This window comes from Salvelinus fontinalis, chromosome 35 (assembly GCF_029448725.1).
Source record: "Salvelinus fontinalis isolate EN_2023a chromosome 35, ASM2944872v1, whole genome shotgun sequence".
In the NCBI taxonomy this organism is placed as follows: Eukaryota; Metazoa; Chordata; class Actinopteri; order Salmoniformes; family Salmonidae; genus Salvelinus; species Salvelinus fontinalis.
Window position 1 is genome coordinate 39348289 of NC_074699.1, and position 25557 is coordinate 39373845.

Sequence of the window (25557 nt, forward strand, 5' to 3'; positions counted from 1 at the left end):
AAAGTTTTCACCGATGAGTAAAGGAGAGGAACAACAACTCCTTAATTAAATGAACAAAAGCCTCCATATTTACGTACGCCTGTATCTGCCCGACTCAAGACTAAGGGCGTTTAAACAGCACGTTTATATCGGCATATATCTGTCTAAGGACATACGTCATGCAGAATTTACTTAATCAATGACTTCAGTATAAATAAATAAATCCAGTCAGTGCAGAGAAGCGATAAATGAAGCATAAGCTGCTGTACAGTAGCTAGCGGATCATCTTTGGGGACTCGTGTGTGATGATATCAAAGACAGTTCCTGTGTGGCTCTGCTCATAGCAGGCTAACAGTGGGTTTTCACCAACAACCAATTCGGAAGGAGTAGTTCCGCCCCCATTCATATTCAACGAGGGAATGCAGAGAAACGCGGGGATTGTGGAAAGGTGAGAGGTCGAGAACTCTGCTAGCGTAGCGGTAGAAACAGCAGAGATCCGCTATACGTCTTGCAAATTTAAAGAGAAGCGTTGGAGGTGGAGTGAAGTGTTGGGGCGAAGCGTTGGAGGTGGAGCGAAGCGTTGGAGGTGGAGCGAAGCGTTGGAGGTGGAGTGAAGTGTTGGGGCGAAGCGTTGGAGGTGGAGCGAAGCGTTGGAGGTGGAGTGAAGTGTTGGGGCGAAGCGTTGGAGGTGGAGCGAAGCGTTGGAGGTGGAGTGAAGTGTTGGGGCGAAGCGTTGGAGGTGGAGCGAAGCGTTGGAGGTGGAGTGAAGTGTTGGGGCGAAGCGTTGGAGGTGGAGCGAAGCGTTGGAGGTGGAGTGAAGTGTTGGGGCGAAGCGTTGGAGGTGGAGCGAAGCGTTGGAGGTGGAGTGAAGTGTTGGGGCGAAGCGTTGGAGGTGGAGCGAAGCGTTGGAGGTGGAGTGAAGTGTTGGGGCGAAGCGTTGGAGGTGGAGCGAAGCGTTGGAGGTGGAGTGAAGTGTTGGGGCGAAGCGTTGGAGGTGGAGCGAAGCGTTGGAGGTGGAGTGAAGTGTTGGGGCGAAGCGTTGGAGGTGGAGCGAAGCGTTGGAGGTGGAGTGAAGTGTTGGGGCGAAGCGTTGGAGGTGGAGCGAAGCGTTGGAGGTGGAGTGAAGTGTTGGGGCGAAGCGTTGGAGGTGGAGTGAAGTGTTGGGGCGAAGCGTTGGAGGTGGAGCGAAGCGTTGGGGCGAAGCGTTGGAGGTGGAGCGAAGCGTTGGGGCGAAGCGTTGGAGGTGGAGCGAAGCGTTGGGGCGAAAGCGTTGGGGCGAAAGCGTTGGAGGTGGAGCGAAACATTGGGGCGAAGGCGTTGGGGCGAAGCTTTGGGGCGAAGCATTGGAGGTGGAACGAAGCGTTGGAGGGAGGGCAAAGCGTTGGAGGTGGAGCGAAGCGTTGGGGCGAAGCGTTGGGGCGAAGCGTTGGAGGTGGAGCGAAGCGTTGGGGCAAAAGTGTTGGGGCGAAGCATTGGAGGTGGAGCGAAGCGTTGGAGGGAGGGCAAAGCGTTGGAGGTGGAGCGAAGCGTTGGGGCGAAGCGTTGGGGCGAAGCATTGGAGGTGGAGCGAAGCGTTGGAGGTGGAGCAAAAAGCTGGAGGTGAAGCGAAGGGTTGGGGCGAAGCGTTGGGTTGAAGCGTTGGAGGTGGAGCGAAGCATTGGGGCGAAGCGTTGGCGGTGGAGCGAAGCGTTGGAGGTGGGGCGAAGCGTTGGAGGTGGAGCGAAGCGTTGGAGGTGGGGCGAAGCGTTGGAGCGAAGCGTTGGGGCGAAGCGGTGGAGCGAAGCGTTGGAGGTGGACCAAAGCGTTGGGGCGAAGCGTTGGAGCGAAGCGTTGGGGCGAAGCGTTGGGGCGAAGCGTTGGGGCGAAGCGTTGGGGCGAAGCGTTGGGGCGAAGCGTTGTCAAGAGGAGCGCCACCTCTGGTCAAAACTCACTGTAAGAGCATGGTGCTAGCTATGCCAAGGTCGTGGGTTCAATTCCTGCATGGATCACATACATAAATACTAACACATGTATGTCCCTTTGGATGAACGCCACTGCTACATGTAACAGCCCTATAGTACTACATGTAACAGCCCTATAGGACTACATGTAACAGCCCTATAGTACTACATGTAACGGCCCTATAGTACTACATGTAACGGCCCTATAGTACTACATGTAACGGCCCTATAGTACTACATGTAACAGCCCTATAGTACTACATGTAACAGCCCTATAGTACTACATGTAACAGCCCTATAGTACTACATGTAACAGCCCTATAGTACTACATGTAACGGCCCTATAGTACTACATGTAACGGCCCTATAGTACTACATGTAACAGCCCTATAGTACTACATATAACAGCCCTATAGTACTACATGTAACAGCCCTATAGTACTACATGTAACAGCCCTATAGTACTACATGTAACAGCCCTATAGTACTACATGTAACAGCCCTATAGTACTACATGTAACGGCCCTATAGTACTACATGTAACGGCCCTATAGTACTACATGTAACGGCCCTATAGTACTACATGTAACGGCCCTATAGTACTACATGTAACAGCCCTATAGGACTACATGTAACAGCCCTATAGTACTACATGTAACAGCCCTATAGTACTACATGTAACAGCTCTATAGTACTACATGTAACGGCTCTATAGTACTACATGTAACGGCCCTATAGTACTACATGTAACGGCCCTATAGTACTACATGTAACGGCCCTATAGTACTACATGTAACGGCCCTATAGTACTACATGTAACGGCCCTATAGTACTACATGTAACGGCCCTATAGTACTACATGTAACGGCCCTATAGGACTACATGTAACAGCCCTATAGGACTACATGTAACAGCCCTATAGTACTACATGTAACAGCCCTATAGTACTACATGTAACAGCCCTATAGTACTACATGTAACGGCCCTATAGTACTACATGTAACGGCCCTATAGTACTACATGTAACGGCCCTATAGTACTACATGTAACGGCCCTATAGTACTACATGTAACGGCTCTATAGTACTACATGTAACAGCCCTATAGTACTACATGTAACAGCCCTATAGTACTACATGTAACAGCCCTATAGTACTACATGTAACAGCCCTATAGTACTACATGTAACAGCCCTATAGTACTACATGTAACAGCCCTATAGTACTACATGTAACAGCCCTATAGTACTACATGTAACAGCCCTATAGTACTACATGTAACAGCCCTATAGGACTACATTAACTGGTCTTGGAACATTTCTGTGATTTCTGTCCAATGATGCAGGTCTACTAACTACAGTCTACAGATCCCTGTACCTACACTTTGGAGCTCCTATACCTAATAACTATAAACTACTATACTATACTACTACAGTCTACAGATCCCTGTACCTACACTGTGGAGCTCCTATAGCTAATAACTATAAACTACTATAACTATATACTACTACAGTCTACAGATCCCTGTACCTACACTGTGGGGCTCCTATAGCTAATAACTATAAACTACTATACTATACTACTACAGCCTACAGATCCCTGTACATTGATGCTCTACTAGGTTGTCCTTGGGATACTAACAGCCAGCCTGTCCAGTGATCACTCATTAATCAACACTGATTACATGTTATTGATCAGGTAGTCCCAGTTGAATACGTTCAACAGCCTGGAAGAACTGTCAATTGACCCAGATGTTTTTGGGCATTTGATTGATTGGCTGACGAACCAATTGCAGATCTCCGGGTAGCTAAAGAGGGCGGGGCTTGACAATGGGTTAATTGACGTGACTGAGATAACTTTATAGCTCACAAACTAGAAACGACAGTTACTACTCGAATATCAACGCCCTGTAAGTATTTTGAACCGTTTCCATGACTATGTAATCATCTTATTAACATAAATAAAGGAAGTTTAATTTCCTTGTTGTATATCAATCCACTCTTATGATGTCCCTACCCCTGCCTGCCTTAGCCTACCCCTGCCTGCCTTAGCCTACCCCTGCCTGCCTTAGCCTACCCCTGCCTGCCTTAGCCTACCCCTGCCTGCCTTAGCCTACCCCTGCCTGCCTTAGCCTACCCCTGCCTGCCTTAGCCTAACCCTGCCTGCCTTAGCCTAACCCTGCCTGCCTTAGCCTAACCCTGCCTGCCTTAGCCTAACCCTGCCTGCCTTAGCCTAACCCTGCCTGCCTTAGCCTAACCCTGCCTGCCTTAGCCTAACCCTGCCTGCCTTAGCCTAACCCTGCCTGCCTTAGCCTAACCCTGCCTGCCTTAGCCTAACCCTGCCTGCCTTAGCCTAACCCTGCCTGCAATACCCTACCCCTGCCTGCCTTAGCCTACCCCTGCCTGCCTTAGCCTACCCCTGCCTGCCTTAGCCTACCCCTGCCTGCCTTAGCCTACCCCTGCCTGCCTTAGCCTACCCCTGCCTGCCTTAGCCTACCTTAGCCTACCCCTGCCTGCCTTAGCCTACCTTAGCCTACCCCTGCCTGCCTTAGCCTACCTTAGCCTACCCCTGCCTGCCTTAGCCTACCTTAGCCTACCCCTGCCTGCCTTAGCCTAACCCTGCCTGCCTTAGCCTACCCCTGCCTGCCTTAGCCTACCCCTGCCTGCCTTAGCCTACCCCTGCCTGCCTTAGCCTACCCCTGCCTGCCTTAGCCTACCCCTGCCTGCCTTAGCCTACCCCTGCCTGCCTTAGCCTACCCCTGCCTGCCTTAGCCTAACCCTGTCTGCCTTAGCCTACCCCTGCCTGCCTTAGCCTACCCCTGTCTGCCTTAGCCTAACCCTGCCTGCCTTAGCCTAACCCTGCCTGCCTTAGCCTAACCCTGCCTGCCTTAGCCTAACCCTGCCTGCCTTAGCCTAACCCTGCCTGCATTAGCCTACCCCTGCCTGCCTTAGCCTACCCCTGCCTGCCTTAGCCTACCCCTGGCAGCATTAGCATACCCCTGCCTGCATTAGCCTACCCCTGCCTGCATTAGCCTAACCCTGCCTGCCTTAGCCTAACCCTGCCTGCCTTAGCCTAACCCTGCCTGCCTTAGCCTAACCCTGCCTGCCTTAGCCTAACCCTGCCTGCCTTAGCCTAACCCTGCCTGCCTTAGCCTAACCCTGCCTGCCTTAGCCTAACCCTGCCTGCCTTAGCCTAACCCTGCCTGCCTTAGCCTAACCCTGCCTGCCTTAGCCTACACCTGCCTGCATTAGCCTACACCTGCCTGCCTTAGCCTACACCTGCCTGCATTAGCCTACCCGTGTCACGCCCTGGCCTTTGTATTCTTTGTTTTATTTATTATTTTAGTTAGGTCAGGGTGTGACATGGGGAATGTTTGTGTTTTGTCGGTTTTGGGTGATTATATGGTAAAGGGGGTGTTGGGTGTAGTGTATGGGTTTGTGTTGAGTGCATGTGTCTAGCTGTGTCTATGTTGGTTTAGTTTTCTAGAAGAGTCTATGGTTGCCTGAATGAGTTCCCAATTAGAGACAGCTGATTTCTGTTGTCTCTGATTGGGAGCCATATTTAGGGTAGCCATAGGCTTTCATTTGATGTGGGTAATTGTCTATGTTATACGTTTGTAGCCTGTATGTGCACTTCGTTCATAGCTTCACGATTGTTTTCTTGTTTTGTTAGTGTGTAAGTGTTTTTGTTTCGTTTTTGCCTTCGTATTCATTAAAAGGAATATGGCTTATTTTCCTACTGCTGCGTTTTGGTCCGTCAATCCTCCACACGATCGTGACAACCCGTGACTGGTACCTAGTTAATATAATGGTCTATCAGACTGGTACCTAGTTAATATAATGGTCTATCAGACTGGTACGTAGTTAATATAATGGTCTATCAGACTGGTACCTAGTTAATATAATGGTCTATAAGACTGGTACCTAGTTAATATAATGGTCTATCAGACTGGTACGTAGTTAATATAATGGTCTATCAGACTGGTACGTAGTTAATATAATGGTCTATCAGACTGGTACCTAGTTAATATAATGGTCTATAAGACTGGTACCTAGTTAATATAATGGTCTATCAGACTGGTACGTAGTTAATATAATGGTCTATCAGACTGGTACGTAGTTAATATAATGGTCTATCAGACTGGTACCTAGTTAATATAATGGTCTATCAGACTGGTACATAGTTAATATAATGTTCTATCAGACTGGTACCTAGTTAATATAATGGTCTATCAGACTGGTACGTAGTTAATATAATGGTCTATCAGACTGGTACCTAGTTAATATAATGGTCTATAAGACTGGTACCTAGTTAATATAACGTTCAGTCATACCTTGAAAAGATGAAGGGTTTAAAATGGTTCTTCCTCAGCTCTTAAGGCTCCTTGGAGAACTCTTACCCGATAAAGAACCTTTGAGTTAAGTGTGGGGTTCTATGCGTGGCATTTACGGTTCTTCAGAATTCTAAAAGGTTCTGGAAATGTATGGAAGCCTCCAGTTGTGTCCCTTTCATAGCACCCAGCAAATCGGCCAGTGTTAACTAGTGTTGGTTTTTCAGTGTAACATTTTCTAATGTTGATTCAAGAGTTAAATTAACACTGTAAAAGGTTACATTAACACTGTAAAAAGTTAAATTAACACTGTAAAAAGGTTACATTAACACTCAGGCGTGTAAAAGAACCCCAGTGTTGGTGTTAATAACCAGAGTTGAACCAAAACCATGGCCATCACTATCATATTTCCCAGCATGCTCTATTTGTTTTTGCACACACACACACACACACACACACACACACACACACACACACACACAGTATTATTCATAGGCTGGAGGGGCTAGTCCTGAATCAAGGGCATCTAGTTGTCATTGCTGCTGTACAACTCATAACGTCTCTGCAAAATGGCACCCTATTCCCGTTATAGTGCACTACTTTAGACCAGGGCATTATAGGCCATGGGCAAAAGTAGTGCACTCCATAGGGAATAGGGTGCCATTTGGGAAGCATTCCAAGGGCATGTTGTCGTACCGCTGTACAACTCATATTCATTAATCTTCAGCTTGACCAAGGTCTTATCATTAAATTAATGATTCAACATTATTCATTGCTTTGATTAAAAATGGCATGAATCCTATGAGTCATTTATACAGCTGTATTCAGGAACAGGAAGAGACATGACTCATATAAAAGGAAATAGGTACAGTATAAGATCATTACAACTGGATCTAAAACATTTAGAAGATCAAAAATCTCCTTGGACGTAATCATATATTTTTTCCAAAGCCAACCAGGACACGCACGCACGCGAGCACGCTCACACACACACACACACACACACACACGCTCACACACACACACACACACACACGCTCGCACACACACCACACACACACACACCACACACACACGCTCGCACACACACCACACACACACACACACACACACACACACTGTTGAGCAGCATCCTCAAAGCAGACTAAAAGCTTAATTAGGCTAAGAGCTGCAGTCGTCCAAAGCTGCATTACTCTGATTGCCAAAGTCCAGTTGTGATGAATACCTCTGTGACATATTGTAATAAAACTATTTCAAATGCACCAGCCCAGTGGGGACCCATAATGCACCAGCACCAACCCAGTGGGGACCCATAATGTTCACCCGCACAATGCTCTTCCGTTAAAATGCTTCTCATTGTCGTAATAGGCCACCTCTGGTTCTTGGAAGTTAACCTGATAGAAAAGTCAGTCTCTTCTCTTCTGTTCTGTTTTATACGTCATTGGCGTAGTACCCACAGCACCCGCAAGGGGCCCCACGAGCTCTGGGTTCCCATGCACCCGTCATCTCACACCTATATCTAAATTGTATATATATATTTTTTAATAAATGATTTTGAAGGTAACCCTCCTGTTTAATTTCCACATGTAACAGGTGAGCCAGACAGAAAATATACACTGAAGAAAAATAAACACAACATTTTTTTTTTTATTTTTTTTTTATTTAACCTTTATTTAACCAGGTAGGCAAATTGAGAACACGTTCTCATTTACAATTGCGACCTGGCCAAGATAAAGCAAAGCAGTTCGACACATACAACAACACATAGTTACACATGGAGTAAAAACAAACATATAGTCAATAATACAGTGAAAAAGATAAAAAAATAAGTCTATATACAATGTGAGCAAGTGAGGTGAGATAAGGGAGGTGAAGGCAAACAGATATATGTATAAATAAATAAAAATATAAAAAGGCCATGGAGGCGAAGTGAGTACAACACAGCAAGTAAAATAAAAACTAAAAAAAAAAAACACTGGAATGGTTGGTTTGCATTGGAAGAAAGTGCAAAGTAGAGACAGAAATAATGGGGTGCAAAGGAGCAAAATAAATTAATAAATAAATACAGTAGGTAAAGAGGTAGTTGTTTGGGCTAAATTGTAGATGGGTTATGTACAGGTGCAGTAATCTATGAGCTGCTCTGACAGCTGGTGCTTAAAGCTAGTGAGGGAGATAGGTGTTTCCAGTTTCAGAGATTTTTGTAGTTCGTTCCAGTCATTGGCAGCAGAGAACTGGAAGGAGAGGCGTCCAAAGGAAGAATTGGTTTTGGGGGTGACTAGAGAGATATACCTGCTGGAGCGCGTGCTACGGGTAGGTGCTGCTATGGTGACCAGCGAGCTGAGATAAGGGGGGACTTTACCTAGCAGGGTCTTGTAGATGACCTGGAACCAATGGGTTTGGCGACGAGTATGAAGCGAGGGCCAGCCAACGAGAGTGTACAGGTCGCAGTGGTGGGTAGTATATGGGGCTTTGGTGACAAAACGGATGGCACTGTGATAGACTGCATCCAATTTATTGAGTAGGGTTTTGGAGGCTATTTTGTAAATGACATCACCGAAGTCGAGGATTGGTAGGATGGTCAGTTTTACAAGGGTATGTTTGGCAGCATGAGTAAAGGATGCTTTGTTGCGGAATAGGAAGCCAATTCTAGATTTGACTTTGGATTGGAGATGTTTGATGTGGGTCTGGAAGGAGAGTTTACAGTCTAACCAGACACCTAGGTATTTGTAGTTGTCCACATATTCTAAGTCAGAGCCGTCCAAAGTAGTGATGTTGGACAGGCGGGCAGGAGCAGGCAGCGATCGGTTGAAGAGCATGCATTTGGTTTTACTTGTATTTAAGAGCAGTTGGAGGCCACGGAAGGAGAGTTGTATGGCATTGAAGCTCGCCTGGAGGGTTGTTAACACAGTGTCAAAAGAAGGGCCAGAAGTATACAGAATAGTGTCGTCTGCGTAGAGGTGGATCAGAGAATCACCAGCAGCAAGAGCGACATCATTGATGTAAACAGAGAAGAGAGTCGGTCCAAGAATTGAACCCTGTGGCACCCCCATAGAGACTGCCAGAGGCCCGGACAACAGACCCTCCGATTTGACACACTGAACTCTATCAGAGAAGTAGTTGGTGAACCAGGCGAGGCAATCATTAGAGAAACCAAGGCTGTCGAGTCTGCCAATGAGGATGTGGTGATTGACAGAGTCAAAAGCCTTGGCCAGGTCAATGAATACGGCTGCACAGTATTGTTTCCTATCGATGGCGGTTACGATATCGTTTATGACCTTGAGCGTGGCTGAGGTGCACCCATGACCAGCTCTGAAACCAGATTGCATAGCGGAGAAGGTGTGGTGTGATTCGAAATGGTCGGTAATCTGTTTGTTGACTTGGCTTTCGAAGACCTTAGAAAGGCAGGGTAGGATAGATATAGGTCTGTAGCAGTTAGGGTCAAGGGTGTCCCCCCCTTTGAAGAGGGGGATAACCGCAGCTGCTTTCCAATCTTTGGGGATCTCAGACGACACGAAAGAGAGGTTGAAGAGGCTAGTAATAGGGGTGGCAACAATTTCAGCAGATAGTTTTAGAAAGAAAGGGTCCAGATTATCTAGCCCGGCTGATTTGTAAGGGTCCAGATTTTGCAGCTCATTAAGAACATCAGCTGACTGTATTTGGGAGAAAGAGAAATGGGGAAGGCTTGGGCGAGTAGCAGAGGGGAGGGCAGTGCTGTTGTCCCGGGTAGGGGTAGCCAGGTGGAAAGCATGGCCAGCCGTAGAAAAATGCTTATTGAAATTCTCAATTATAGTGGATTTGTCGGTGGTGACAGTGTTTCCTATCTTCAGGGCGGTTGGAAGCTGGGAGGAGGTGTTCTTATTCTCCATGGACTTTACGGTGTCCCAGAACTTTTTTGAATTTGTGTTGCAGGAAGCAAATTTCTGCTTGAAAAAGCTAGCCTTGGCTGTTCTAACTGCCTGTGTATATTGGTTTCTGGCTTCCCTGAAAAGTTGCATATCACGGGGGCTGTTCGATGCTAATGCAGAACGCCATAGGATGTTTTTCTGTTGGTTAAGGGCAGTCAGGTCAGGAGAGAACCAAGGGCTATATCTGTTCCTGGTTCTAAATTTCTTGAATGGGGCATGCTTATTCAAGATGGTGAGGAAGGCATTTTTAAAAAATGACCAGGCATCCTCTACTGACGGGATGAGATCAATATCCTTCCAGGATACCCCGGCCAGGTCAATTAGGAAGGCCTGCTCGCTGAAGTGTTTCAGGGAGCGTTTGACAGTGATGAGTGGAGGTCGTTTGACCGCTGACCCATTACGGATGCAGGCAATGAGGCAGTGATCGCTGAGATCTTGGTTAAAAACAGCAGAGGTGTATTTGGAGGGCAAGTTTGTTAGGATGATATCTATGAGGGTACCCGTGTTTACGGAATTGGGGTGGTACCTGGTAGGTTCATTAATAATTTGTGTGAGATTGAGGGCATCAAGCTTAGATTGTAGGGTGGCTGGGGTGTTGAGCATGTTCAAATTTAGGTCGCCTAGCAGCACGAGCTCTGAAGATAGATGGGGGGCAATCAGTTCACATATAGTGTCCAGAGCACAGCTGGGGGCAGAGGGTGGTCTATAGCAGGCGGCAACGGTGAGAGACTTGTTTTTAGAGAGGTGGATTTTTAAAAGTAGAAGTTCAAATTGTTTGGGAACAGACCTGGATAGTATAACAGAACTCTGCAGGCAGTCTTTGCAGTAGATTGCAACACCGCCCCCTTTGGCCGTTCTATCTTGTCTGAAAATATTGTAATTGGGGATAAAAATGTCTGAATTTTTGGTGGTCTTTCTAAGCCAGGATTCAGACACGGCTAATACATCCGGGTTGGTAGAGTGTGCTAAAGCAGTGAACAAAACAAACTTAGGGAGGAGGCTCCTAATGTTAACATGCATGAAGCCAAGGCTATTACGGTTACAGAAGTCATCAAAAGAGAGCGCCTGGGGAATAGGAGTGGAGCCAGGTACTGCAGGGCCTGGATTCACCTCTACATCACCAGAGGAACAGAGGAGAAGTAGGATAATAGTACGGCTAAAAGCTATGAGAATTGGTCGCCTAGAGCTACCAGAGCAGAGAGTAAAAGGAAGTTTCTGGGGGCGATAAAATAGTTTAAAGGAATAATGTACAGACAAAGGTATGGTAGGATGTGAATACAGTGGAGGTAAACCTAGGTATTGAGTGATGATGGGAGAGATCTTGTCTCTAGAAACATCATTGAAACCAGGTGATGTCATCGCATATGTGGGTGGTGGAACTGCAGGGTTGGATATGGTATAGAGAGCAGGGCTAGAATCTCTACAGTGAAATAAGCCAATAAACACTAACCAGAACAGCAATGGACAAGGCATATTTACATTAAGGAGAGGCAAGCTTAATCGAGTGATAAATAAGGGTCCAGTGAGTAGAGGTTGGTTGGGGTCGTGGCGATCCAGACAGCTGGCCGGGTATATGGCTATCGGTAGCAGCATAGGATGGAGGTCTGTTTGTAGATACCTCGTGCGTTTCCGTCGGTAGGTTCCGTGTAGTGGGGTTTTGTTCAGATAGCAGCCGATAAGACAGCTAACGATTAGCGGGCCTCAGATGAGCGTTCAGGTAACGCCGGGACGGAGGTGCCGGTTGGATAAATCCCTCGGGCAGATAACGTCGGCAGTCAGTCGTGAAGGCCCGGTGGGGTTCCGTATCTGCAGCAGCAACAAAGAAGCGGGTCCGGATGGTGATGGAACTCCTCAGCTGGCTAGCTCCAGCATGATTTGAGTTAGCTCCGGGGTCGACGTAAGCCAATAGTCACACGGTATGCAGCTAGCTAGCTGCGAAATCAAGGTGCAAAATAGAGGCTGAGGCTGCGGTTGGAATCCGGGGAAACTGAGAGAAAAAAAGTCCCGGAATGCTCCGGTCCGAGTCGCGTTGCACTAAAGTGCCGGTAGATTATCGAGCTAGAGGAATAGCTGATGACCGCAAAACGTGGGCAGCTGAAACACCAACGCTAGCCAGCAAACCGGCTAATTTCGGGGCAGCTACAGATTAGCTTCTGGCTAGCTATCGGAGTAGCTTCTGGATTAGCTTTCAGGCTAGCTTCTGAATTAGCCCCTGGCTATCTTCCACGATGGATTTTCAGATTGAGGTGAATAGTACTTATTGTAATTGGTGAAGCGGGTTGCAGGAAAGCTTTTGCAGGAAAGCTTTTGTAGTTGAGTTCTTGGATAATAAAATAAATAAAAGATATGTGAAGAAAAGGTGTAAATATATATATATACAGGACACGACACGACAACACGGAAAAATACGTCTGAACTGCTAAGCTACCTTGGTAATCAGTGTGCAACAATTACAGTTCATATGAAGGAAATCAGTCAATTGAAATAAATGAGTTTGGCCCTAATCTATGGATTTCACATGTCTGGGAATACAGGTATACATACAGTGTCTCCTGACCCCTCCTGTCTCAGCCTCCAGTATTTATGCTGCAGTAGTTTATGTGTCAGGGGGCTAGGGTCAGTCTGTTATATCTGGAGTATTTCTCCTGTCTTATCCGGTGTCCTGTGTGAATTTAAGTATGCTCTCTCTAATTCTTTCTTTCTTTCTCTCTCTCTCTGAGGACCTGAGCCCTAGGACCATGCCTCAGGACTACCTGGCATGATGACTCCTTGTTGTCCCCAGTCCACCTGGCCGTGCTGCTGCTCCAGTTTCAACTGTTCTGCCTGCGGCTATGGAACCCTGACCTGTTCACTGTGATTACTATTATTTGACCATGCTGGTCATTTATGAACATTTGAAAATCTTGTCCATGTTCTGTTATAATCTCCACCCGGCACAGCCAGAAGAGGACTGGCCACCCCTCATAGCCTGGTTCCTCTCTAGGTTTCTTCCTAGGTTCCTGCCTTTCTAGGGAGTTTTTCCTAGCCACCGTGCTTCTACACCTGCATTGCTTGCTGTTTGGGGTTTTAGGCTGGGTTTCTATACAACACTTTGATATATCAGCTGATGTAAGAAGGGCTTTATAAATGAATTAGATTTGATATGTTGGTCACAGATACCTTTAATAAAAGGTAGGGGTGTGGATCAGAAAACCAGTCAGTATCTGGGGTGACCACCATTTGCCTCATGCAGCGTGACACATCTCCTTCACATTGAGTTAATCAGGCTGTTGATTGTGGCCTGTCGAATGTTGACCCACTCCTCTTCAATGGCTGTGTGAAGTTGCTGGACATTAGCGGTAACTGGAGTACACTGTTGTACACGTCGATCCAGAGCATCCCAAACATGCTCAATGGGTGACATGTCTGGTGAGTATGCAGGCCATGGAATAACTAGGAATTTTTCAACTTCCAGGAATTGTGTACAGATTCTTGTGACATGGGGCAGTGCATTATCATGCTGAAACATGAGGTGATGGCGGCGGATGAATGGCACGACAATAGGCGTCAGGATCTCAGCAAACCGCTTGCCCACACAACGCCATATACACAGTCTGCTATCTGCCCGGTACAGTTGACACAGGGATTCATCAGAGAAGAGCACACTTCTCCAGCGTGCCAGTTGCCAACAAAGGTGAGCATTTACCCACTAAAGATGGTTACGACGCTGAACTGCAGTCAGGTCAAGACCCTGGTGAGGATGATTAGCTTCACTGAGACGGTTCCGGACAGTGTGTGCAGATATTCTTCGATTATGCAAACCCACAGTTTCATCAGCTGTCCGGGTGGCTGGTCTCAGACGATCCCGCCGGTGAAGAAGCCGGATGTGGAGGTCCTGGGCTGGCGTGGTTACACATGGTCTGCGGTTGTGAGGCCAGTTGGACATACTGCTAAATTCTCTAAAACAACGTTGGAAGTGGCGTATTGTAGAGAAATGAACATTCAATTCTCTGGCAACAGCTCTGGTGGACATTCCTTCAGTCAACATGCCAATTGTACACTCCCTCAAAACTTAAGACATGTGACATTGTGTTGTGTGATAAAACTGCACATTTTAGACTGGCCTTTTATTGTCTCCCAGCACAAGGTGCACCTGTGTAATTATCAGGCTCTTTAATCATCTTCTTGATATGCCATGCATGTCAGGTGAATGGATTATTTTGGCAAAGGAGAAATGCTCACTAACAGGGATGTAAACAAATTTGTGCACAACAATTTGACAGAAATAAGCTTTTTGTTCGTATGGAACATTTCTGGGATCTTATATTTCAGCTCATGAAACATGGGACCAACACTTTACATGCTGCTTTTATATTGTTGTTCAGTGTAGTTGTCATACATCTAGTTAGCCTGTTCCTCAGTGGCGCCGGCGGCAGCCCTACCTCGTCCTTCTCACCTAATTGGCTATTACGTTTTTTTTTTAAAGTTAGGTGAATCAGGTCGGACTCGGATGGAGAGTGAGTGTGTTGTTCAAGCTCGTGCCAAATTACCGAAGATAACCACATCAGTAAAGCTACCCCCTTTGCTAGAAGGTCTTATGCAGCAGGACTAGACAGAGACCTCACTGCCCGGCCTGACAATGACAGTGGCCTTGCGCCTCCTCTTCTTCTTTCCCCCGGAGAATAGTGACAGTTCCTCTAGTGAGATGCTGCCCCCCCCCCCCCCCCCCCCCCCCCTTCTCCTCCTCACAGCTGTCGACTGCCAGAGACCCAGTGGCGCTCATGAGAGCGACCCCCCTTCTGTGGACACTTGTAAATCTACGAGTGATGAGACGGATAGCCCCGACAGCGTGGAGTCTGAGCTCCAATGTGTAATATAATAGGCTACCAGATAAATACTATATATAGCTATAGATAAGACTAGTAGGCCAGACTACAATGTCTGCATAAACAATCCATACTAAACTATTGTTTTGATGGTGGACTGGTTGTATTATTTGTAGTGGGGTGGATTCATGGTTGCCACGGGAAGCCAAGCTTCCCCCCAAAAATTGACAAAAAAACCCCCCATACAAAATAATTGATCTTTCGTCTCTCTGTGTTTCATACTTTTCCTTAAATTCGCAAGAGGCTGAATGTATGTCACCGGAGAAAGCAGCCAATCAAATGAATCAGCGGCCCTCTGTCTCAGTATGTGTAGCGTATCTATCTGACGCTGTCTGGTCAAAACAAGAGTATGACATTGTTGCCAACTATAGCATTGAATGGTTGGCAACTAAACTGAGTGAGCTCAGCTGTGAATGGCCCTGGCGCACCAAAAAAAAAATTGTCAAGGAAAGCCAGTTTGGTTTTGGTTTCAGACCAATCACATCACATCCGAAGCCAAACTCATTGACAGAAAAAAAAACTTACATTGTTGCATCTCGTTGTGTCGTTGTCTTCTGGTGGCTAGTCCGAAAATGTAGGAAACATTACCTTGATTGACCATGCTGTAGGACGTGGAACTGTGTGTTCCATCCAATATGTTTTGTGGACTTCACAGATCAAATGTTGCTCCCTGGTTTGGTAATGAAACAAAAGGTGTGGTTGAATTTATTCTTCCACTGTGTCTTCTTATCGTCTCGGCCTTTAGGCCTGTATATCACGGTGGCAAGGCATATGAACGAACAGGTGACAGAACAAACAACGCAATAGCCTCGTTACTGTTATGTAATTCTACTGTGTTACTTTACTTTTTTGCTTTATTTTCTTAACTCTATTTCTTGGACTGCACTGTTGGATAAGGGCTTGTAAGTAAACATTTCACGGTAAGGTCTACTACACCTACAGAGAGAGAGAGAGAGAGAGAGAGTCTACTACAGAGAGAGAGAGAGAGAGAGAGAGAGAGAGAGAGAGAGAGAGAGAGAGAGAGAGAGAGAGAGAGAGACAGAGACAGAGACAGAGACAGAGACAGAGACAGAGACAGAGACAGAGACAGAGACAGAGACAGAGACAGAGACAGAGACAGAGACAGAGACAGAGAGAGGACGGCTAAGGTAGGCTATAGGCCTACAGGACATGTAAAATTCAAAAAAAATCTATTGGTTACTGATTATTATAAACTGGGTGGTTCCAGCCCTGAATGCTGATTGGCTGACAGCCGTGTGGTATATCAGACCATATACCACCGTAGGCCTATAGCTTCGTGAATTATATAAACGTTAGGATTAACATGAGAAAATGACAACCCAATAAAAAGAAACACGAAAGCAAAGCTACAGGCTACTACAAGCACTAGCGCCACGTAACCTGATAGTTCATGGACAGGCAGCTGCCTAGACGTTGCCGTTTCAGAACCATGGACAGCCATCAGTAGTATAAACTTGGTGAGTGGCTGAAGCATAAGATTATTTTGGTTAGGTAGGGGGGGGGGGGGGACTCGGGCTTCACGGGATTCTGGAGACACTGCGCTATGCCAGTGGTGTAAGAACATGGCTAGTAAATGTTTTTCCCTTTATCTGACCAATTAAAGGAAAGGGAATTCTAGCAATAGCCCGATTAGCAATACAGAATTAAAAAAGCAGTTGGCGTTTGAAATGAAACTGTCCTCATCTGTTCTTAGTAAACAAAAACAGCAATGGTACTAGAGCCTTAAGCCTAGAGGCCATCCATCTATAGTGTTAGTGGTGAATCTGTCCATGTGTCACTATGCAAAACACCCCTCTATCTCTCTGCTGCACAACAATGGCCAAATTTACAGCTTCCACACAGGGATCAATAGTGATTTGATTGGTGCCTCATTCAACTTGAAGGTCAGAGCAGAAGATCACGGGTCCGTCCCAAATGGCACTCTATTCCCTATATAGTGCACTATTTTAGACCAGGGTCAGTAGGACTCTGGCACCCTATTCCCTACATAGTGCACTACTTTAGACCAGGATCAGTTGGACTCTGGCACCCTATTCCCTATATAGTGCACTACTTTAGACCAGGATCAGTAGGACTCTGGCACCCTATTCCCTACATAGTGCACTACTTTAGGCCAGGATCAGTTGGACTCTGGCACCCTATTCCCTATATAGTGCACTACTTTAGACCAGGATCAGTAGGACTCTGGCACCCTATTCCCTACATAGTGCACTACTTTAGACCAGGATCAGTAGGACTCTGGCACCCTATTCCCTACATAGTGCCCTACTTTCGATCAGCTTTGGTCTAAAGTAGTGCACTATATTGGTAATATAGGGAGCCTTTTGGGAACGAAACACACCTCATTTTAGACCACGGCGACCTCCTGCCAGACCTCATCAACATCAAAAACCCTCCTATTGCTTTGTACATCCACTTTCTCACAGCAACTTGTGAATAAAGTGAACGTTCTCGAATCTTGTCCCACAGAGACAGTGATAATTCAAGGGCATTCAACTCCAACCGTTTTTTAGGCTACTGTAAAATACTTTTAACACGGTAACATATGTGATGTTTTTTTATGGTTTTTCATAGGACTGTTGGGAGATAAGTCCCCCGTTGTGGGCTCAAGAAGATCCAAATAATCAAACAACTCATCAACAATACCTCTCAGCTGGAGGTGTGATGATTTAGCGTGGTCTTCCTTATTTGTAAGCACTTCCTGTCTCATTGTTATGTGGCAACATCCTAATAACGTGGTAATTCTAATCAAATGCAGAAATTACCCCTTAAAAAAATGCACCTTCTGGTATAGAGATATTTAGAAATCTAGCCTAACAGTTTCAAATAGTTCAATAGACATTACATTTACAATTGAACTCGAATAGAAGCAGATAGGCTACAAAACGCAATTCAACCTCAAGGGAGCATACACACAAACATTATACTTTTTCAGCATCAATATCTTTGAGGTACCAATCACATTATAGGCTACTCTATCACACCGCAACTAATTAACAAGCATAATCAGACCTTGCAACAACACTTGAGACATAGCAATTATCCCAGCAGCACTTGAGACGTGACACTTACCGAAGAAGAGTAATTAATGGGCATTAAAACAGATTCTGGAGAACTTTGCTGAACTCAATGGCATTAGAAAATTCCCGGAGACAGAGAAGCCTACCTTTTCTGTGTTCTGTGATCTCTTCCTTCCCAGAGACAGTCTTTAGCTGTGTAGCGTATCGTTCAACAGTGTCGTAAGCACCTGGTAAATAAGGATAATATATTTCCTGTGGTGAAAGTCGATTAAATTGTGGATAAATTGTCGCGTAAGGTTTTACAGTCAAGCCTCTAAAGCTTCAATTATCTTCGCTCCTCACTTCTCTCGCGCATCGCTTCTATCCACACTGCAACTAGCGCTCGAGCGCGGATCATTTAAATAGCAGTGACGTCACGAAGGCTCTCATCTCTGGTGCCAGAGCTGGGGTCAATTCAGATTGAAGGCAGTCAGTTCAGAACGGGATTTCAATTCAAAATAAAACTATTGAAACACTTTTTGACATAAATAGCTTCTCCTCGTCAGTTTGAAAATAGATGCTGTTTTTTTTTTCTTCAATTTGTTTTATTGTTATTTAAATTAACTTCCTGCATTGACTGACTTTTATTCGAATTGACCAGCCCTGCATGGACATGTGCCCATTCATAAATATATATTTATATATGTTTTATTTATTTTACGTTTATTTAACTAGGAAAGTCAGTTAAGAACATAAATATATATTTATATATTTTTTATTTATTTAACTAGGAAAGTCATTTAAGAACAAATTCTTATTTACAATGACGGTTTACCAAAAGGCAAAGACCTCCTGCGGGGACAGGGGCCTGGGATTAAAATAAATAAATAAATACAATATAAATATAGGACAAAACACACATCACAACAAGAGAGACAACACAACCCTTCATAAAGAGATACCTAAAACGGTGACGGAGGCCTGGGATTAAAAATAAAAAATTGATTAAATAATATCACGCAATATAACGATAATAATTAATTATAACATCAAAAGATCACATTGGTTTGGATATGATCATTATACAGTTTGATTAACTCACATCTAAAAAAAATGTTTGCATAGAACATTAACATCGGTGGATAAACAAACTTTTGCATATTGTCACAATTAATCAATTGAGAGATCAATCATCAGTGCAATTCGCTTTGGCTTCAAAAAGACTTTCGATTTAGAATTACTTTATTTTCCAAAGGGAATTTAATTTCTGGTGTCAGGGCAGGGATATACAAGCACATTCAAATCACTGAGGACAGTGCACTGCATCCAACAAAGGTTTAAACTGGACATGTTAACATATTGTTTTCCGCTTTTCTAAACACACTGGAATTTATCATTTGTAAGAAAAAAATCTGTGTGTGTGTGTGTGTGTGTGTGTGTGTGTACGGAATTGATGACGTCAACTCGACGAGCCCGCCGCGTTTGCGCAGTGTGCTTCCTGGACTTGAATGGTTTGGTTACAACTTCGGAATCGGTTCCCGCTTGTCTTGTCAACCGCAGCTAATCTTTCAAAAACAATCGTGCCAAAAGCGTTTTCTATGAAGTGGGGTGACAATGATTAAGACCGAGAAGGTGTTGCATTTGAAGAGTTCCCGAGGACGGAGGGTTCGTGTGGTTCGGGAACATTATTTGAGAGAACATGTTCCCTGCTACAGCTCTCTCTGTCAGGCACAATGCGCCAACGGTAAAGTCAGGTTTTACTCAAATAAAATAATCTAAAAGTCTTCCTTTTGATGTCTTCAAATTTTAGAGAAACGTAAATGTAACATGCTATCTAGCTAAATTACAACAAGGCATATGCTAAACTATGATGTTTCTCTTTTGTATCAAACAGTCACGTGATGATAGTTGTTAGTTGTTACGCCGTAACAACACCTGCCACCCTTTTAACACCTAGTTCTCGAGTACAATAGCTAGAAAATAATGATGATGGCCATCACAGTCAAGGTAGATAAGACGACTTAGACTCCTGTGCATAAATTCATATAGCTAAGAATAGACGTGGATGTTGTTGACACAGTGGTGCTGTGTTTGCAATGATCTCCATCAGGACATGGTAGAGTCTGAATCTGTTCAACCCCCCCCCCCCCGTTCTGTCCCGACAGAAGGCAAGGTGCTGTCTGGAGAGGTGACCCACTATGTGATGCCTGATGCTGGCGTGGCGAGAGACTTTATGGAGATTCTGGAGTTTAGAGAGATCCAGGGGATAGTGTTCACTCAGACTGCCTGCCAGGCTGTCCAACACAGCAGAGGACGCAGGTACAGGAGCTACACGCCTACATCCTACACCACTCCAATTAGATAATTACTGTAACACAGGTTGAGTAACTAGACCTACACCACTCCAATGAGATAATTACTGTAACAGGTTGAGTAACTAGGCCTACACCACTCCAATGAGATAATTACTGTAACAGGTTGAGTAACTAGACCTACACCACTCCAATGAGATAATTACTGTAACACAGGTTGAGTAACTAGGCCTACACCACTCCAATGAGATAGTTCCCACCACTCCAATGAGATAATTACTGTAACAGGTTGAGTAACTAGGCCTACACCACTCCAATGAGATAATTACTGTAACAGGTTGAGTAACTAGACCTACACCACTCCAATGAGATAATTACTGTAACACAGGTTGAGTAACTAGGCCTACACCACTCCAATGAGATAGTTCCCGGGTGGAGATAGTTCCCACCACTCCAATGAGATAATTACTGTAACAGGTTGAGTAACTAGGCCTACACCACTCCAATGAGATAATTACTGTAACAGGTTGAGTAACTAGACCTACACCACTCCAATGAGATAATTACTGTAACACAGGTTGAGTAACTAGGCCTACACCACTCCAATGAGATAATTACGGTAACACAGGTTGAGTAACTGGGCCTACACCACTCCAATGAGATAGTTCCCGGGTGGAGATAGTTCCCACCACTCCAATGAGATCCTCCCGGGTGGCGCAGTGGTCTAGGGCACTGCATCGCAGTGCTAGCTGCGCCACCAGAGTCTCTGGGTTCGCGCCCAGGCTCTGTCGCAGCCGGCCGCAACCGGGAGGTCCGTGGGGCGACGCACAATTGGCATAGCGTCGTCCGGGTTAGGGAGGGTTTGGCCGGTAGGGATATCCTTGTCTCAGTATGTAAAAATGTAATAAAATGTATGCACTCTACTGTAAGTCGCTCTGGATAAGAGCGTCTGCTAAATGACTAAAATGTAAATGTAAATAGTTACTGTAACACAGGTTGAGTAACTAGGCCTACACCACTCCAATGAGATAATTACTGTAACAGGTTGAGTAACTAGGCCTACACCACTCCAATGAGATAATTACTGTAACAGGTTGAGTAACTAGGCCTACACCACTCCAATTAGATAATTACTGTAACACAGGTTGAGTAACTAGACCTACACCACTCCAATGAGATAATTACGGTAACACATGTTGAGTAACTAGGCCTACACCACTCCAATTAGATAATTACTGTAACACAGGTTGAGTAACTAGGCCTACACCACTCCAATTAGATAATTACTGTAACAGGTTGCGTAACTAGGCCTACACCACTCCAATGAGATAATTACTGTAACACAGGTTGAGTAACTAGGCCTACACCACTCCAATTAGATAATTACTGTAACAGGTTGAGTAACTAGTGATGAGACATCTACCATTGGTGTTGGGGCAGACAGTAGTAATGAGACATCTACCATTGGTGTTGGGGCAGACAGTAGTAATGAGACATCTACCATTGGTGTTGGGGCAGACAGTAGTAATGAGACATCTACCATTGGTGTTGGGGCAGACAGTAGTAATGAGACATCTACCATTGGTGTTGGGGCAGACAGTAGTAATGAGACATCTACCATTGGTGTTGGGGCAGACAGTAGTGATGAGACATCTACCATTGGTGTTGGGGCAGACAGTAGTAATGAGACATCTACCATTGGTGTTGGGGCAGACAGTAGTAATGAGACATCTACCATTGGTGTTGAGGCAGACAGTAGTAATGAGACATCTACCATTGGTGTTGGGGCAGACAGTAGTGATGAGACATCTACCATTGGTGTGAGGGAATACAGTAGCTTCATCTCTCCAATGACTATGTCATGGGTACAGAACAGTAGACTTACATCTCTCCAATGACTATGTCATGGGTCCAGAACAGTACACCTCTCCAATGACTATGTCATGGGTCCAGAACAGTACACCTCTCCATGGGTACAGAACAGTACACCTCTCCATGGGTACAGAACAGTACATCTCTCCAATGACTATGTCATGGGTACAGAACAGTACATCTCTCCAATGACTATGTCATGGGTACAGAACAGTACATCTCTCCAATGACTATGTCATGGGTACAGAACAGTACATCTCTCCAATGACTATGTCATGGGTACAGAACAGTACACCTCCCCAATGACTATGTCATGGGTACAGAACAGTACATCTCTCCAATGACTATGTCATGGGTACAGAACAGTACACCTCTCCAATGACTATGTCATGGGTACAGAACAGTACATCTTTCAATGACTATGTCATGGGTACAGAACAGTACATCTCTCCAATGACTATGTCATGGGTACAGAACAGTACATCTTTCAATGACTATGTCATGGGTACAGAACAGTACACCTCTCCAATGACTATGTCATGGGTACAGAACAGTACATCTTTCAATGACTATGTCATGGGTACAGAACAGTACACCTCTCCAATGACTATGTCATGGGTACAGAACAGTACTGTCCTACCAAGCAAAAGTGCAGTAACTGCTCATAGAGTGAAACAGAGAAAAATGACTTGAAGTTTTTTTGTATTGTTCAGCCAAATGAATTGTAGGCAGATCATTGGAGATGTGGTTATCTGTTGTCTTACTACGAGGTTACTTTTTATTCATATTGACCCTGACCTCTAACATGACCTTTGACCCTAGACGGCAGTTACTGCCTTCTTGCTGGGTACACCCACTGGAATACGACTCCACAACGAATAGTTTGATACTTTTATCAGCAAAGAACAATAAATAATAGCAAGGTAAACCGTAGACACTGCAGCCCAAAGCTCAGTGACACCAAGGTAAACCGTAGACACTGCAGCCCAAAGCTCAGTGACACCAAGGTAAACCGTAGACACTGCAGCCCAAAGCTCAGTGACACCAAGGTAAACCGTAGACACTGCAGCCCAAAGCTCAGTGACACCAAGGTAAACCGTAGACACTGCAGCCCAAAGCTCAGTGACACCAAGGTAAACCGTAGACACTGCAGCCCAAAGCTCAGTGACACCAAGGTAAACCGTAGACACTGCAGCCCAAAGCTCAGTGAAACCAAGGTAAACCGTAGACACTGCAGCCCAAAGCTCAGTGACACCAAGGTAAACCGTAGACACTGCAGCCCAAAGCTCAGTGACATCAAGGTAAACCGTAGACACTGCAGCCCAAAGCTCAGTGACACCAAGGTAAACCGTAGACACTGCAGCCCAAAGCTCAGTGACACCAAGGTAAACCGTAGACACTGCAGCCCAAAGCTCAGTGACACCAAGGTAAACCGTAGACACTGCAGCCCAAAGCTCAGTGACACCAAGGTAAACCGTAGACACTGCAGCCCAAAGCTCAGTGACACCAAGGTAAACCGTAGACACTGCAGCCCAAAGCTCAGTGAAACCAAGGTAAACCGTAGACACTACAGCCCAAAGCTCAGTGAAACCAAGGTAAACCGTAGACACTGCAGCCCAAAGCTCAGTGACACCAAGGTAAACCGTAGACACTGCAGCCCAAAGCTCAGTGAAACCAAGGTAAACCGTAGACACTGCAGCCCAAAGCGCAGTGACACCAAGGTAAACCGTAGACACTGCAGACCAAAGCTCAGTGACACCAAGGTAAAAGGCAGTAACTGGTGTTAGTGATGCCAGTTTCTGATGTGAGTGATGCCAGTTTCTGACATGAGTGATGCCAGTTGCTGACGTGAGTGATGCCAGTTGCTGACGTGAGTGATGCCAGTTGCTGACGTGAGTGTTGCCAGTTGCTGACGTGAGTGATGCCAGTTGCTGACGTGAGTGATGCCAGTTGCTGACGTGAGTGATGCCAGTTGCTGACGTGAGTGATGCCAGTTGCTGACGTGAGTGATGCCAGTTGCTGACGTGAGTGATGCCAGTTGCTGACGTGAGTGATGCCAGTTGCTGACGTGAGTGATGCCAGTTGCAGACGTGAGTGATGCCAGTTGCTGACGTGAGTGTTGCCAGTTGCTGACGTGAGTGATGCCAGTTGCAGACGTGAGTGTTGCCAGTTGCTGACGTGAGTGATGCCAGTTGCAGACGTGAGTGATGCCAGTTGCTGACGTGAGTGTTGCCAGTTGCTGACGTGAGTGATGCCAGTTACTGCCTTTTTCCTTGGTTTCAATGTAACTTTTTGCAGTTACTGCAGAAATGAACCCCCATTTTCTCCATAACGCAACACAATGGAGGGAGGTATTTGTCCACATGATAAAACATGTATTTCATGTATAGAAAAATGATCAGAACTCATTTTTGACCAAATGTGCAGTTACTGAGTAAACCTACACCTTATGACATGGTGGAGGACACAGGTGTATTACACATTATGACATATCTATCATGGTGGAGGACACAGGTGTATTACACATTATGACATATCTATCATGGTGGAGGACACAGGTGTATTACACATTATGACATATCTATCATGGTGGAGGACACAGGTGTGTTACACATTATGACATATCTATCATGGTGGAGGACACAGGTGTGTTATACCTATACCTTATGACATATCTATCATGGTGGAGGACACAGGTGTGTTATACCTATACCTTATGACATATCTATCATGGTGGAGGACACAGGTGTAGTAGATCTAAATGGCCAATGGCACATCCTCAACACCGCCTCAAAGACAGCTCTTTAGGTGTTCACACAGCCACGGCCACGCCGAGAACTCTCTGAGATGATGTGTAGTGTAGTGTAGTGTAGTGTAGTGTAGTGTAGTGTAGTGTAGTGTAGTGTCGGCTCAAGTCCTAGTTAGAGGTGATCGAGTGACACTTAGAGGGCAAATAAAGGCAACTTCCTCCATATTACCTTGAATAGAAATGCACCTATCGAGAGTGGGTGAAAACATCCTCATTATAACACAGCTATGCTGATCAAGCTAAACAGGATGTAGCCTGTGGATGAATAATGTAGCCACTACTGGTTATGACACAACCCTTCTAAACAGTATACAGCGACGGTTCTTATAGATACACATACATTGGTGTTTGTTCTTGACAAAGTTGATGACTTAGTGTAAATAACAGTCCCCAGTAGACTTTCAGCAGCCTCGTCCCGGTCTCCTTTTGTTTCTGTTAGCTCCCCGTTTTATAAATCTGTTGCATAAGTTAACGTGATGAGGCTTCACTTTTCAGAGTCTTCGGTTTTCTGTGTGTGTGTGTGTGTG

General features: G+C 45.4%; 3 protein-coding genes across 4 annotated transcripts in view; 1 reads left to right on the top strand and 2 right to left on the bottom strand.

Annotated features, from left to right (window-relative positions):
• Positions 1 to 18418, bottom strand: part of LOC129834841 (multiple epidermal growth factor-like domains protein 11) — a 355101-nt gene extending 336683 nt beyond the window's left edge. The window contains exon 1 of the mRNA XM_055900156.1: positions 18205 to 18418. The gene's annotated coding sequence lies outside the window, so the exon portion shown is untranslated. The remainder of the gene's footprint in view (positions 1 to 18204) is intronic.
• On the bottom strand, positions 496 to 7742 carry LOC129834946 (uncharacterized). Its single transcript, XM_055900316.1, has 2 exons — positions 7701 to 7742; positions 496 to 1893 (listed from the first exon to the last, which is right to left on the bottom strand). Exons 1-2 carry the CDS (start codon positions 7740 to 7742, stop codon positions 496 to 498), a joined length of 1440 nt encoding a protein of 479 aa, XP_055756291.1.
• A 1122-nt stretch (positions 18419 to 19540) lies between the features above and the next one.
• LOC129834842 (DIS3-like exonuclease 1) overlaps positions 19541 to 25557 on the top strand; it is a 50798-nt gene continuing 44781 nt past the window's right edge. For both annotated transcript variants that reach the window (XM_055900157.1, XM_055900158.1), the window contains exons 1-2: positions 19541 to 19781; positions 20203 to 20356. In XM_055900157.1, the coding sequence (XP_055756132.1) occupies positions 19652 to 19781; positions 20203 to 20356 (284 nt within the window). In that variant the 5' untranslated portion in view covers positions 19541 to 19651. The remainder of the gene's footprint in view (positions 19782 to 20202; positions 20357 to 25557) is intronic.

What these genes read in the sequence shown, in the direction of transcription:
- LOC129834946 (XM_055900316.1), bottom strand. Translation starts at nt 7,742, where the DNA reads ATGGGAACCCAGAGCTCGTGGGGCCCCTTGCGGGTGCTGTGG. An exon ending in GCCCCTTGCGGGTGCTGTGG is followed by an intron (nt 1,894 to 7,700) that starts GTACTACGCCAA and finishes TTTTGACCAGAG; the next exon opens with GTGGCGCTCCTCTTGACAAC.